At 42.4% G+C, this 15,405-nt stretch overlaps 1 protein-coding gene across 1 annotated transcript in view; it reads right to left on the bottom strand.

Moving 5' to 3' along the window:
• The window catches only part of LOC125888249 (calsyntenin-2-like), a 377,475-nt gene that overhangs the window by 50,651 nt on the left and 311,419 nt on the right, over nucleotides 1-15,405 (bottom strand). Inside the window, exons 10-11 of the mRNA XM_049575486.1 lie at nucleotides 8,029-8,195; nucleotides 814-962 (exon numbers count right to left, since the gene is read on the bottom strand). Of these exons, the coding sequence (XP_049431443.1) occupies nucleotides 814-962; nucleotides 8,029-8,195 (316 nt within the window). The remainder of the gene's footprint in view (nucleotides 1-813; nucleotides 963-8,028; nucleotides 8,196-15,405) is intronic.

A 15,405-nucleotide genomic window follows, 5' to 3' on the forward strand; every position in this document is an offset into this window, starting at 1 on the left:
ATGGCAACTCGCAGACCAGTCAGCAGTCTGTGAGAGAAACTTAATTTAAACAACATTTAGCAGTGACGCAAGCCTAGCCGTCATTAGCATAATGTATTCCTTGATAATCGGTGTGCCTCCAGCTACGATGACTCTGCTTCATCACCAGCCGCCTGTGCAGCGCACACACCAACACGCACGGACACACACACCCTCACTTCTGCTGTGTTAGTTGAAGTTCTCGGGCCCACGGCCGTGCATCGAACCCAACAGGAGGGCGGAGAGTGAACCCCCAGGGCTGCGCTGTAGGGGTCTACATATATTTAAAACAATCATGAATTTTAATGGTAGCCCGCCGAGGGAGGCTGTTTTACCAGCCAGCCTCAGCCCCACCCCCCCACACACACTTTCTCTCTCTTTTTGTATATCTCTTTCTCTCATTCCTCTGGCAAAATCCAGGCAGAATTATTAATACATGACATGAAAATGTAAAAACTGGCCCCCGGTGGCGACAGCGAACAGAAAATGGTGTATTAAAGGGAAAGGAAAGGAAAGTCACAGCAGAGGAAAGGAGAAACAGAGAGAGAGAGAGGTGAGAGAAGGAGGGATCGGGATCAATGCGTGAGAAGGGAATGATGTATCAAGTCAGGCTGTGATATCGACTGTGTTGTCTTAACACTTAACAGAAGTGTTGAGGTAGGTTGGCACCCCTCGTGTCTCAGATACAGAGAAACCAACACAGCACTAACTGAAAAAATAGGGAACAGAAAGTTTAAATAAAAGTATAGAGACACAGGCAGCAAGTGGAAGGAAGAGAAAAAGAACGGTACGTACTGGACGGCAGTGGAGATGTGCAAACGTCGGATGCCTGGTGTGGGAAACTGACGAGAGTTTATGTAGGAAACTTTCCTCACAGCAGCGTTCATGTTTTCCAAGTCCTCTCCCTCCATTACCAAGATAGACTGGGCTGGGTTAAAGTGGAACTATATGGAGAGAGAAAACAGAGATGTTAGATGGAACCTGAAGCAGTTTGTGATAAAATGTCAACACAAACGGAGCCATTTATAGCTGCACTCAATCAGTTCCAGTCGAGATGCAGTAGATTTGTCTGGCGTCTGGTATGGACCAAGATTTGCTGTGTGGAAATGTGATTCTTTCTGAAACTACATTCTGATGCAGGGGATGTCTTCAGGACAGGGCCTCGAGATCTGATAGTTTAATCGAACTCACCATAAACCTGTATTCATAGATTTTGTTGGCTACTTGGGGGCAGCGCAACAAGCTGTACATACATCAGTTACATGTCATCTCTATGTGAAGTTTATATGGTGAACATGTAAGCAAGGAGTGGCCAAATGGCACAGGGCAACATCAGCATTGATTTGGAGTCGTGTTTCTAGCAATTTGCTGAATACATACTCTAGTTTGTTCTACGTCTATGTAAAACTAATGCAGTCTAATACATACATATTAAGGATCACTGTAAATTTAGTATGTTGATTTGTTCTGTATAAACAACATCTATTGCACGTCTGTCCATCCTGGAAGAGGGATCCCTCCTCAGTTGTTCTTCCTGAGGTTTCTACCATTTTTTAACCTGTTGAAGGTTTTTTTTGGAGAGTTTTTCCTTATCACCTGTGAGGGTCCAAAGGACAGAGGGATGTCGTATGCTGCAAAGCCCTCTAAGGCAAACTGTGATTTGTGATATTGGGCTTTAGAAATGAAATTGAATTTAATTAAATTGATATAATGAAAATTAAAGCAAATTAATATCAGAGGATTGGCTAAATAACTGAAACACTTCTCTGTATAATACGATAAAGTTCAACAGCACCCTTTCACGTTATATACTGTCATTTAATCTATTGGTATTATAAAAATATTAATTAGATGTATTGATTTTGAGATGCATATTTCTAAACACAACTTACAATTAAATTAAAAAAAAGAAAAAAGTGTGGCAAGTTTGGAACTTTTCAGGGATATTTTGCCCTTCTGGGGTCCGTTTCACAAAGCAGGTTTAGTGAAAACTTTGAGTCTGTTAACCCTGAAATGAGGGAAACTCTGGGTTTTCCGTTTCAGAGAGGGAGGTAACTTAAACCAGAGAAAGCGGAGTAACTCCAGCCCGTTTCAGAAACTGAGGTAACTGAAGCTCGGTGTCAGTTACTATGGCAACTGATTCTGTGAACCTAACCTGGTCGGGAGCAGGTTTTCTTCAATGAACCTCGAGTTTCTAGCTGCCTCCTCCCTCTTACGCCACACACAGTGTGATTCAGTCGCGTGGGTTTCAGCGAGTTTGATCATCTGTCCTCAAGGTAAAGTCGGATCCTAAAGTGTGTTCTAGTTCTAAATCTAATTTTTTCGACCATGGCATGTCCGTTCTTGGAGGACCCTGTGGACGAAGAGGCAGTGTTACTGAGGAGGGAGTTACGCATTCGTCGGGAGATTATTCACAGGCCCAGAACTGGGAAAAATTTTCTTTTTGAACGGTAGCGTTTCACATCACAGTCCATCATTTATATCCATAACCTCATCCGTCGTGACATAACCAACGTCACCAACCGTGGACTTGCACTTTCATCTACCCAGATTCTTTGTGTTGCTATTCGTTTTATTGTAAACGGGAGTTTTCTGTATAATATCGGAGATGCAGAATATATCAGTAAGGCCACTGTCTGCAGAGCCGTGAGGAAAGTGTCCCTAGCTCTGAAACGTCTATTAAACTCTTTTGTTGTGTTCCCTGGACATAAACCTGTGAGGGTCATCAAGGAGGAGTTCCGCAGGATTGCAGGTGAATGATGTAGAAATCAGTTAAAATTTATGATTATAAATAATATTCAGTTAATGACATGGTGCTGCAACCTCAGACTGGGATTAGTCATTTTAATTTCTTTTAGGATTTCTCAGTGTGATAGGGTGCATTGATGGAACCCACATTCGCATCATTGCTCCTTCACAAAATGAAGGAGACTATGTGAATATGAAGTCCATTCACAGCATTAATGTGCAGGTAGACTGACTGTCTCAAAATGTCAGACTGCATCACACTGCAAAAACTCAAAATCATACCGAGAATATGTGTCTTATTTCTAGGCAAAACAAATCACACCTAGAAGTAACTTGTTTTGAGACCATTTTCACTTGAAAAATAATTAGGTGGGATTGCATCTAAGTGAATTAAATTTTAGCTTTAACACCATTCCACCTGTTTGCATCTGTAGCCTAATATTATTGTGATTGCATAAATATTTAAAATAAATTTAAACTTTTGCATTGACTCGAGCAGTAATTTTCTCCCACGCCGACTCCCGTTCCTTCGCTGCTGCAGCCGTGTTACTCTTCTTCCTGAAAACAGCTTCAAATTCGCTGTATGAGCGCATTAAAAAAAATGCAGACCTTTTCTTGTAGCTTGTCGCCATGGTGAATCGTGGTATCGGGGCTCCATTGATGACGGCTTTTTAAAGTCGTGGTGCATGCACTTAATGCAGAGTGAACAAACTCTGTGTTGATTGAACCGATTGAAATCACCTGTTCTGAAACCCGTAACCCAGAGTTTCCCATCTCAGAGTTACTCAACTCAGAGTTCAGGGTTAGGCTCAGAGTTTTCTGAACCTCCTTTCTGAAACGGACCCCTGGTATGTCCTTTATTAAACTGAAAAACAAAAAACAAAACAAAAAAAACCCCTACCATCTGTTATCTTGACCTGGTGGCACAAAGTGTGATTTTAATTTTTTTTTTAAAAACTCTTTTCAACCTGGACCCTAGTTTACCATGTTTTTTTCTCTGACTAATGGAAACGACAATTTTTGTAATTGGCCCAGTATCGAGAGACTGCTGCAACGGGGAAACAGATTGCAATGCAACAATAAGGGGCATGTTTGTCCCATCAATTTATGTTCGTAATGGTTCCTACATGGAAAGGCCTTTTTGTTAAAAAACTGTTTAACTAAAAACACCAAAACCTCAATTTAAGTAAACAGTAATTTTATAACTGGAAAACACACTTCATTTAATGTTGATGGAAGCAACATAACACTCACAAAAAACATCTTTTCTTCTTTTCACTGTTCCAGCAATCACCAACTCTGGTTTGATTGCAATAAATCCTTACTTAACGCAGTTAAATGTGAGAATATGCTGACCTATATATGCTTAAATTACTGTTTATTTAAATGGAGTCCTGTTGAATTGTCAGAGGTGATTTACAGGCAGTTTCTGGATAAACAAACAGGATCTTACTCTTTAACAAACAGGTTTTTTTCTCTAAGGATGCTTTCCAGAATGTCGCCAGACACATGTAATCAGTGACAAAAACAAGCGCTTTTAGTGGATGTAAACTGACAGTGCGAACATGACCCGAGTGGTTACATCGCAGTCTGTTTTGTGGCTGTCAGCTGCAGCACTCTCATTTAATACTGGACCAGTTTAACAGAGGTGTTTAAGGTGCTTTCACACCTGCCCTGTTTGGTTCAGTTCAATCAAACTGAAGTTCATTTGCCCCTTAAGTGCAGTTCGATTGGGCAGGTGTGAACACAGCAATCACACTCAGGTGTGCACCAAAACAACCAGACTGAGACCTTCTTCAAGAGGTGGTCTCAGTCCGGTTTCAAATGAACTCTGGTGCGGTTCGTTTGTGGTGAAAGCGTGTTCCGACCTGGATGTGAAGCAACTGCAGTCACATGACACATTGTTTGGGTTAAACATGAGCATGTTACAGTCCTGGAGGATTATTAATGTGCACCTCCTCCTGTACTGCCTTAATATGCACATTCAGCACATCCAATGCATCAAAACATTGTTTTCTAGTTGGAGCCGTGCCTCGTTTTCAAACTGTATGGTTTGACTAAAATGAACAATGACAGCAATATAGTCCACGATGAGCAGCGCTAAAATCAACCTGCGTAGTTGTCCCTCCATTGTGACATTAGAAAGTGTCACCTTTATCTTGCTAGTGTACTCTTCTTCAACGTTTTGTCTACTTCCTGGATTTTTCCCACATGGAAATTCTGACCAATCAGGAGCAGCTTTCTCGCACAAGGCATTTGATCTGGTCCTCTTGTAAATGCTGTAATTGTAATTGCACTGGTTAAAAGGTCCAAAGCATGCAGGGACAACCCCAAATTTTAGTCAACCACTTCAGTCAGCCATTGATTTCTATTCATTTCACTGTGTACTGGTACAGTATGAACCTCAGCTTGCTGAGACTTGAAACTTGCTTGAATCAGGTAATCCATCAAAGTGAACATCATGTTTGTGCTGCATTACCATGCAACAGCAACGTCACTTTGACTAAAAGCAACATGTTCACTGTGATGGATCACCTATTTTAAGGTAGTCTCGAGCCTTTGCAAACAGATTTTCATTCTGTACGGAAATCAGTGGAAGACAGCGGCTGCACAGATGACAGGAAGGAAAACAGTAGCATAATAATAAAAGGAAATGTGTGTATTCATGAAGAAAACACTGGCATGGCCCTTTAAACCAAGAGAGGAAAAAACAGTCAGTGGACTCTTCTCACAAGTACAGTCTGACAGAGGTGTGTGTTTTCCTGCAGAGTTTGATGGCAGGGATTTGAAGCCCTTGTTACTTTAAAGAGGGTTTAGTGGTCTCCTGCTAGAACTGCAGAGTGCACTGAGTGTCTCCCATTTCCTAAAACTGGCTCTCAGCAGCAGGGCGACGGTACTTCGGCACTCCACGGGGCTCTCCGTGCACTCCCTCTCCCCTGTCATTTTCCCATTCACACCTTCCCTTCTCTTGCTGTCTCCTCTCATCTTCTGTTCTCTGTCGCTATACCTCTCGTCTATCTGCCTCAACCTCCCACCGTCTCTCCTTCCCTCCCTGTTATTCTCCTCTGATTGTGCTGTGCCAGTCCTGCACCTGCTTGGCTAAACTGTCCTTAAGCTTCCCGTGGACTTAAGGGAGCCAGACGAGTGTGCAGCTAAGAAGAAAATGAAATAGCTCTCAAAAGATAAACTACACTGGCTCTAGAGAGGTTGTCCTCCTCTCCTCTTCTTTCCTCATCCTACCTTGTCTTCTCAAAAGACTGGCAAGGATCTCTTTGCTGCAACACAGCACAAGGAGCTCTACAGATTGAGCAGCAGAAGTGATGGGAGACAAGAAGACTGAAGATAGAAAGACAGGGTAAGAGTTAAAGGAGCTGAGGATGGGTGGATAGGGGGCCGGCTTTGAGTCTACACAAACCCCTATCCATCTTGTTTGCCCTCTATCTTCCACAGTGCAGGGAGATGGATTAGCTGAGCTGCTGAAAGAGGGGTGGGAGGTGTCTGAGGAGTTTCAAGGAAACCAAGTGGTGATTTAGCTGTGGTAGTTTAAAGAGGAAGTGTTTTTGTGTCGACTGGGATCAAACTCTGTGTTTCTGTGCATGTGCACACACCAGAGAGGATGTTGAATGTATACTCAGTATAGTGAGCACTGTCTCACTCTGAAGTCATCAACATCCGCTTGGGCAGTGACTTGTGGCATCAGAAACCAACGAAACGGGTATCCTTTAACGTTGGCATGATACACAGTCGGTTGCCTTTATAGTTTAACGGTGCCCGCTGGTGTCAGGGGGAAATGCAGCGGGACAAGGACAAAAGTTAAGGCAGCGAAAGTCCGAGTGGGGCGGGTGGTTCCAACAAACACTGACTTTCACCCAAGAGAGCGATGTTCATGTCCCGTAAGATTCTAAAGCCAAACCCTGTTCTTTTTGCTAAACCTAACCACTTCCTTTTGTTGCCTGAACCTAATCCAAGTGTTTGTTGTTGAAGGAAAAAAATGTCAATTTGCGGTGTTGTACCGGCATAGTGGATTTATTTGGAAAGAGACTGTATTTAAATGTTAAATTTCCTTTTGATAACGGAAATGTATCTTGAAAGAAGAGAAATTGACACTGTCCCAGAACGTCAACAACAAATGCACCTAGGCTACACTGCACATCATATGTGGACGTGGAATGTCCATGACCAAAACATCAATATGTGATGAGGTCGGAGTGAGAATGTTGTTAGAAAAACAACTTGAACATGTCAGAGATTGAATTTAAAGATATAGTTAAACATTTTGGCAAATATGCTTTCTTGCCGAGAGTTAGATGACAAGATTGATACCACTGTCACGTGTGAACTGTGAATATGAAGCTATGGCACATAGCTTAGCTTAGCATAAAGACTGGAAACAGCTGGCCTGGCTAAGGTAACAAAATACACCAACCAGCACCTCCAAGGCTCACTAATGTTCCAATTGTCACCACGTTATATAACATTTGTTTAATCCAAATGAAAACTGAATTGTAAAAATGACTGAACAGAAAATCCAACCTTCTGGGATGGTATACATTCTGTTCTTTTTGAGCTCTTGGGATATAGAATCCCACAAACATGTATTGTATTGTACTTGGGGCATATGGAGGACAAGGTGCACAAGAATCGTTCAATATTTGGCCAAGAAAGCAATTACAAAGATGATGCTCCACATCACCAACAATGGCTGACCATCATAGACGATATTCAGGTGATGGAGAATCTTACATACAGGACATGGATCAATGAAGAACAATTTGAAAAAGACTAGGATAAAGATAATATTGCTGTCTAGGTAGAGGTTGGACTTGTTTACTTTTGCAGGCTCTGTTCAACCTTTTTTATGCTCTCGAAGTTTTTCATTTAATGTATATAGTTGAGCATTTTCTGTTCCCTTAGATTTCCCACCTACATGAGGTATTCCTAGAAACAACTTCAAAAAGCAATTAAGTAAAGGGAGGAAAGACAATAGAAACCATAGGACAATGTAAACCACAGCCATGACAATTTATTTGTTTTAATTATTGAAAATTTGACTTATTTTCTACCCTGGAGTTTCAATATTCATTGGCTGAGGACTCTAAAAACGAAATACAGCAGGTGTAGCTGCACAAAAAACTTGGAAATGTTAGGATGAACCTAATGGGACCTGTTTCTATGTAAGAGTGTACTGTATCTCTGTAGACAAATCAATAAAAAGGATACGTTTTTTTTTTTTTTTTAAAAGATTGATGAATAAATACCTACCTTTATGTTCTTATCCAGACTCTCGAGGGAGTTGATGTCTAGTCCCTCTTTGCAGGCCTGCAGACAGGAAATGACTTTCTGACTCTCGATCTTCCCCGGTCGAATGGTCAGTCCGGACAGGCTGCCCCGGAAGTACTGAGTGAACCGTGGCTTGGTCACCTCCCCACCTACACACACAACCATACACACACATACAGTGAAACAGTTTATGAGAGGCCTTTCTGAAATTTAAAGCACAAGTTTATTTGAGGCTTGTGGTGACACTATTGGCTAGAAGCAGTATTTGCTTTGGTGTTTATCCACCCATGTTGCTTTAAGCACAACAACAAAACCTACTGTACAACAAGACATTAAAGTATCTACCAGAGCAAACGCAGTGACCCTTCACCCAGTCTTAACAATCATTATAATGGGTCACAGAAACCTTGCGTAGATATTTGTTTTGGGGGTTAGGGTTAATCTACAGTAATTACCATCAATTCATGCTTGTCTCTGTTGGTATGTGGCACATCTAAGTCCCTTACACACTACAAGATCATCAAGCTAACAGTGACCTTATCCTCTTTCTAATTATAATCCTGATGACCAAATTATGGCTATAATTGGCCTTAAGATGCATGTTTTGTGCCTCCGCTCTGTGACTAAGCAGCAGGGTGCTGCTGTAAAAGTGCAAGTGTTACTCAGCCAGCCCATCCAGGCGAGATAAAGGTAAGGAAAAAGTCAACACATTTAAAGCATGTTCTCGGAACTCCGTAAAGGCCAGTACCAGCCAGAAAAGTCTCAGAACCACTCATTAGCCGAAAGGTTACTAGCTCTGGGTAGCACAACTTCACCTTTATTTCCTCACTACCTCTTCCCTTCTCACTGCTTGGCTCCAGCTCTGACTGTAATCCACCAACGTACTGAAAGTACAGAACAGCCCCTTCATCTAATGACATTTGTTATAAAAAATAATCCTCACACAGTAAAACGTATTCATAGATTAAAAGGAGGATGGAGCAAAGCGAAGATATAGTGAAGATAAGGTTTTTACTAAGAAGCAGTCTTCCTGTCTCTCTATCAATGCATCTGTTTAGCCCCTCTGTAAACCACTGCTCCCAAGTGATTGTTTGAGGCAAGCGGCAAAGAATGGCTTTTAGCATTCTTTTCTTGACTTCACCATTGAGATTGTGCGTACAGTAGTCAGTTGCTTTGTACGCATTCACTGAGCTTATTGGGGACTGTCCATTGTTTCGACAGCCCAATATTCCGAAGTCACAAAAAGTTCCTTTGAACCAAAACCCTTTAACACCCTGGTATCCCTCCTAAAACCTCTAAAGGGCCATTTTTTCAGATGGCACTCACTGAAACAGAAGCACATGGCTAATTATTATGCAGAATGACATCATCGGACCTTATAACTTTGGCTAGCATACGTTGCCACTGTTGATTGGGTTGGTTAGGTTTAGGCATGAGGAGTGGGATTGGATAGGAATAGGATAAGAGGTTAGGATAAGAAGATAAAGGTAAGCCAATCAGAGGCATAGTAGGGCAGGTGGTTAAAGGTGCATCAGCGTCGTTCCGATAGAATTGTCCATGTGCTTCTGTTTGGGAGAGTGTGTGGCATATTTTCGGAGAAACAGCTCTTCAGATTAATGGCCGTTTGTTTTGTGGATAACATGTTATTGGACAAACAGCATTTCGGGCCAATGGGATATTTTTCCAGGGTATTGGGGCTTCGGAATTATGAGCCATCAGAATAATGTCATGGCATCAGTTCATTATCCTGTGTATGTGCGTCTACTGACCATATAGGAAAGCTGCTACTTGCTATTGTAGCCTATAATTCCACCTCACCAGTAGATACAGCAAATGAGGGAAGTGGTCCAATCATCTCACTGCTTTTTAGCCTGACTATTGTTAAAAGCATCACCAGCATGGAAAGTAGAGCACTCAATAACTCCGATGACGATGCATTTGGGACCTTTACATTATGAGAAACAGGACAGTAGCTCCCATGCTGCTCTAAACTGACCTCTAACCCCCTCTGCATCCTGTACATGCCTTTCTTGACCTTTCTATCTGGCTTGAGTATGACCCACATTAGGTAAATGTAACAGTATGTCCTGGCTCCTGAGTATGCATTGAGCAGCCTCCCAGATGCATTCAGTTGCTGGAGGAGAACCAGGAAATCCAGTTGGTGGCTGAAGAAATACTCTGCAATATTCTACAGTAACTGGAGCTGGGGGAATCCTCAATTCAAAACCCCTCAGCTACACTTCATCAGACGTTCCCAACCTTGACCAGGTAATTCCCTGTGGATGATGCAGGCACATGTATCACTGCCCTAAGTGATGTATCCAGGGTCTGAAAAGCTTAGTCAGTGCAGGTGGAGACACGGCTGACCACTACTGGAAACACTTTATCATGCCCTACGGTGCTTTGTGAAAATATAAATTAGAATCATCCCTGCAGTTACTAAACTGGAGCTACATTGTGCGCTGTGGCCATCTGGAAAAGAGCTCCCTTATTGCCTGTGTAGCAGAATCTGACTGGTTGTGTGATATACCCAGATCATATCAACCTTCTAGTCTGTCATCTGCCTGCCTGCCTTCCAAAATGAAAGACTGATGAAGCCTTTTTCTTGACTGGCAACCCAATCACCAGAATTAATGTTGGCATGGTACATTTTAACAAACCAGGGATAGGTTACAGTTGTATGTTGTAGCAAATATGTTGAAACTTCACATTTCAATAATGCTATGGTTAATGTGGGGTTAGGTTCAGACACAAAACTACTTGTTTACGTTAGGAACGGATCTGTTTTGGCTTAAAATACTCACTTTTGGTGGCACAAGCTTGGCTAAAAATACAGTAATGTCTAGATTAGGTACATTTTATGACACTATTCCAGTAGGAAAGTCAGTGATGTCTCTGTATAAAACAAACACTTGTCGTGGTGGTATCCCCAGTGGAAACACAGTGGTGGGATGCTAATAAACAACCATGTTTGGTGACTAAAAAGAAACATGATGATGACTCGCTAAAACCAAATAGTTTGTTGGTCTCAGACACTGGTCTGCAGTCCTGGTGACACCATCTCCTCCAATACCCAATGACAAAGTCAGCTCATATACTACTTCACCCCCTTAACAAAAACATTGCTATGGTATGTATAAAACGTACAATGTAACATATCCATGGTTTGCAGAAATGTGCGACGCCAATATTTTCTTGGCTTTGACTGGGAAGATGCAAATATGGGGGCAGCTTTAAGAATTGACTTTTTGCTAAGCCCTGCCCCTTTGTGATGGTCCAACAAGCTGTTGGAGTAAGCATGGAGCCCAAATTACAACAGTACTTCCTAAAGAAATACGATCATATTTTGGAAAAATGAAAGAGTGATTCCAGAGAGAAGCAGACAGAGGGGTCTACAGTCTGTGTTTGAAGGATATATCCAGGATGTCAAACTGACTCAGCAGCAACAACAGGTTAAAAAGACAAAGATAGTTAGAAGCTAAAGCCGAACTATAGGCTACAGACCACAGTGTAAAAGTGAACCTCCACAACACTGGTGATCGCCAATGCTGAATCAGTGTGTGCAGATGAACGGTGTTTGGCTTCACCGCCGTGCTGCTGCCACTACCCGGACATCTGCCGCTGGATGGGCAGGGATCTCCGGGGGGAAGTCAAGTTTTCCTGCTTCCCTTCACTGGTTCCTGTACAGCAGGGTCGGTCTTTGTTTCACTGTTATAATCATTACAAAGCAAAAGCAGCATGTGTATACATTCAGTAGGCTATATCTTCAGTAGCTAGCTAGCTAACCCTACACTTTTCAGGGTCTGATTTTGGTTTTGGAACAGGAAAGAAATGTATATCTTTTTCTAATCTCTCCAGGTAACGAGTATCATTAATACACGATGTGCCCCAGGCACAACATTTAGCTCCAAATCCACAAAACCAGCCTGAAACGACTGCATTAGAGTCAGTAGAGCTCAGCTGTGTTGTTGTCAGATCCTGGTCTGAACCGGCCCAATGCTACGTTATGATTGGACAGTCTGCGTCCGGTGGTGGGACCTCCTCAAAGGGTCAGTCCTCACACCTGAACTCTCCTCCTTATCTGTGCCTTTCCATCACCACTCTCCCTTTGTATTCAGCATGCTTGTGTGGCACTGTATGTCCTCATGCACCTGCTACTAAATTGCTGAAACAAGAGAAACAAGCAGAAAAAAATACTTGTTGATGTTCTTTTCATGCTTAGTTTTCTGTTGTGCCAATAACTGACAGTTCACTAAAGTCTGTTCCTGAACTTATCCTATCAAGCTTTGGACAGCTGCGTAACTACCTAATAAACCCACAAGATCCCATTTGGATACCAAACTATCCCAAACATATTCTTTCCTGTTTTTTATGCCTCACCTGCACTCCTTCGTCAACGCAGTTATTTTCTTCCCTTTTCCCTGCCCTCTCTCTAGATGTCCACCTATGCGCTCGGTCCCACCCTGACAGATGTTATCAATTTAGGCTTTAGCCAGAGAAACCATTAAGGGTCCCAGACAGAGACGCAGAGGAGAGGGGATTAGCGAGACGCTGCGGAGCGAGAATGATATGGGTGATAAAACCGCTGATCATTCCACTTTACAGAGACTGGTTTTTACGTGGTGTCAGCTCTCTTTGCTCGTTCTGTGCAGCGCTCGTGGCTCTATAGATCCTCACTCTCCCTTCTCCTCAGCTTTATTTGCGTTATTTCCAGAGGAGCAACAGATGATACCGGAGAGGCATGGGTGAACTGGAAATAGGATCATTACTTAAGTGTAAGATAGTCTCTCATTTACTTTGTGATTTATTGTGAGTGTACCTGTATCAGCGCCTGTGCGCCTGCGTTTAGTCATTATACTGTATACACACAGATATTTATGGTTCAATTTGTGCTTGCATGTGATCTTCAATATTTCTTCCTGCATGCTTGCTGCTGCGATGAGGGGAGTCAGAGAGGCAGAGCAGCAGCGTGTGATTACACAGTCGAGGAAAAAGAAGAATGAGGTGAGATGAGTGTGTTGCTCTTCACCACTTGACTGTTCCACACTTCTGGACATGAACACTTGGAGCCAGGTCAGAGGGTAAATATAGGCTGACTGTGTGAAAACTGCACAGCCAGCACTTACTCTTAGAGGTGAGGGAAGAAGGACAGGTGGGGGCAACCCTTCTATCAGAGGATAGGAGAGAAGTGCAAATGCAGACTTTACAGCTGGGTAATTCACAGCTTTGTTGTTGCTGGAAGTCACTCTAACAAGTGCATTGCATGCATCTTAATGAGCAATGCAATCTAGCAGTTTCCCCTGGTGGTGTAGTCTTGTTTATTATGGTGCAGACACATCTTTCCTGGGAGCGACACCCTATAAGCACCACCACACTCACTAACACATACAGTGCATATATTCACACATAATTAAGGGCTTTCCAAAAGACTGGGTATTTGATATCAAGATGAAACCTCCTGAAACATTTTAATGTGAGCAATGGAGGTCTTAAACAGCCAAGGACATTTGGAGCGCTGCCAACTAATAGTCGACCAAACGTTAGTCAACCAGTATCGTCATTAGTCAGGAAGATTTCATTGGTCGCTCAGGAAAAAAAGTGAAACTCTATTAGGAGCTGCGCCTTGTCAAAATAAATCAAAACCTACTGTATATGACTGAACCATGTGGGAATTTACTTTGAAAGGACAGACAGGAAGAGGCCACACTCAGCAGTCAGACAGAAGTCACGGCTGACCGCCCCACTCGGACTTTCGCCACCTTAACTTTTGTTCTTGTCATGCCGCGTTTCCTCCGATGCCACACCGTTAAACTACAATGGCGACCGTGTATTATGCTGATGTTAAAGGACGGCTTTTTTTGTCAGTGTCTGACACAGCAAGTCACTGCCCAGGTGCCGGGTTTGGGTTGAAACAAGTATGTTTGCTATGGGGTTATGGTTCAGTGTTATATAACGTGACGTAAATACGTTGTACTTGATGTACTTATGTTACTCTTGGTTTTACATGGGACACAAACAGCGGTCTCCTGGGTCAAAGTCCTGTGTTTATTCAACCAATCCACCACCCTGACTACCTCCCCGCGTGGATTTTCTCACTCCTTATACTATGTCAGTTCCTCAGAGCGTTAGCTGAAAATCTAGTGGGTCTCATCACGCCAAAGGGAGCTTTGCGCATCAATATTGGATGCAGAAGGGCATGGCAATGTGTCAGTATTTGACAACTTGGGAGTTGGACCTTTCACCCCCTTAACAACAACATTGTTGTCCAACCATGTTTCCCAATGCAACAGACTTGTCAGCCACGTGGTTGTTTAGTCAGCACCAGAGTTTGACTGACAGCTTTCACACCAGCCTAAACAAACCAAATCAAATTGTCCAGCATATCCGAGAATGTCGGAACTGAACCAAACACATTTGGTGTGAAAGATGACTAAACTTAGCCTCAAGGTAACGCAGAGGCAGAAAGCATCATTTTGGAGTAACTCATTATTCACAGTACACAGTTATTGTGACATTGTCACTGCCATCACCTCTCAACCAAGCAACAGCTTCAATATATTAGAGTCAGACTAGTCTGATTATATTGGACTGACACTTTCAAGAATCCATACTTCAAATTTGATTACATTTGACCAAAATGTTTTTTTTTCTTAAGGTATGAATAGCCTCTGAAGTAGAATTTATTGTGCGCCATCTTTGGACACTAAAACTGCCCTGCTAATAAAAACTGATTCATGTGTGTTAGCCGCCCCCAATGGCAGTTTGAGGCAGGTTTAATTACAGACTTCATAGACTGAAACCCTAAAACCTTGTCACACCACGCTAGAATGCTTTCTTTGGATAACTATCTGAAATATGATAATTCTAAATTATGTTCATTTGCTGTGGTCAGGACAGAATTTATTTCCATGCGACAACGCTGACTGACCACTTAAATGTTATGAACCGTGAAATTATATCATGGAATTTAATTAAATATGGACAAAATATCACAGTTGTCTGCCGCCACACTGTTTGGAGCTGACAAATCTTTTTTATTTACCCTGTCATCCATTTGCACACAATCACGTTGTCCTGTTTGTAAGGCCATTCAGCAGTGCAACAGAAAGGCAAAGATAAACCCACTGCCACAACTCTGCAAATGTTGAATTTCTTTTCACCACTGCTCTACAAACACACTCAGAGCCGAGGCTTCTGGAGCCAGTTAGATAATGAATGAGCTCATCTTTGCAACATGTTTGCAATCAACAAGCTGGAAACTTAAAGCTCCTCGCTTTGAAAAGGCAATCTGCTGTGGCTAATGTTCAGATTTCAGGATCACCTTTACAAGTCTTTACTAAGGATTAGCCCACAACTGGA

The sequence above is a fragment of the Epinephelus fuscoguttatus genome, linkage group LG5 (genome assembly GCF_011397635.1).
Source record: "Epinephelus fuscoguttatus linkage group LG5, E.fuscoguttatus.final_Chr_v1".
Classification (NCBI taxonomy): Eukaryota; Metazoa; Chordata; class Actinopteri; order Perciformes; family Serranidae; genus Epinephelus; species Epinephelus fuscoguttatus.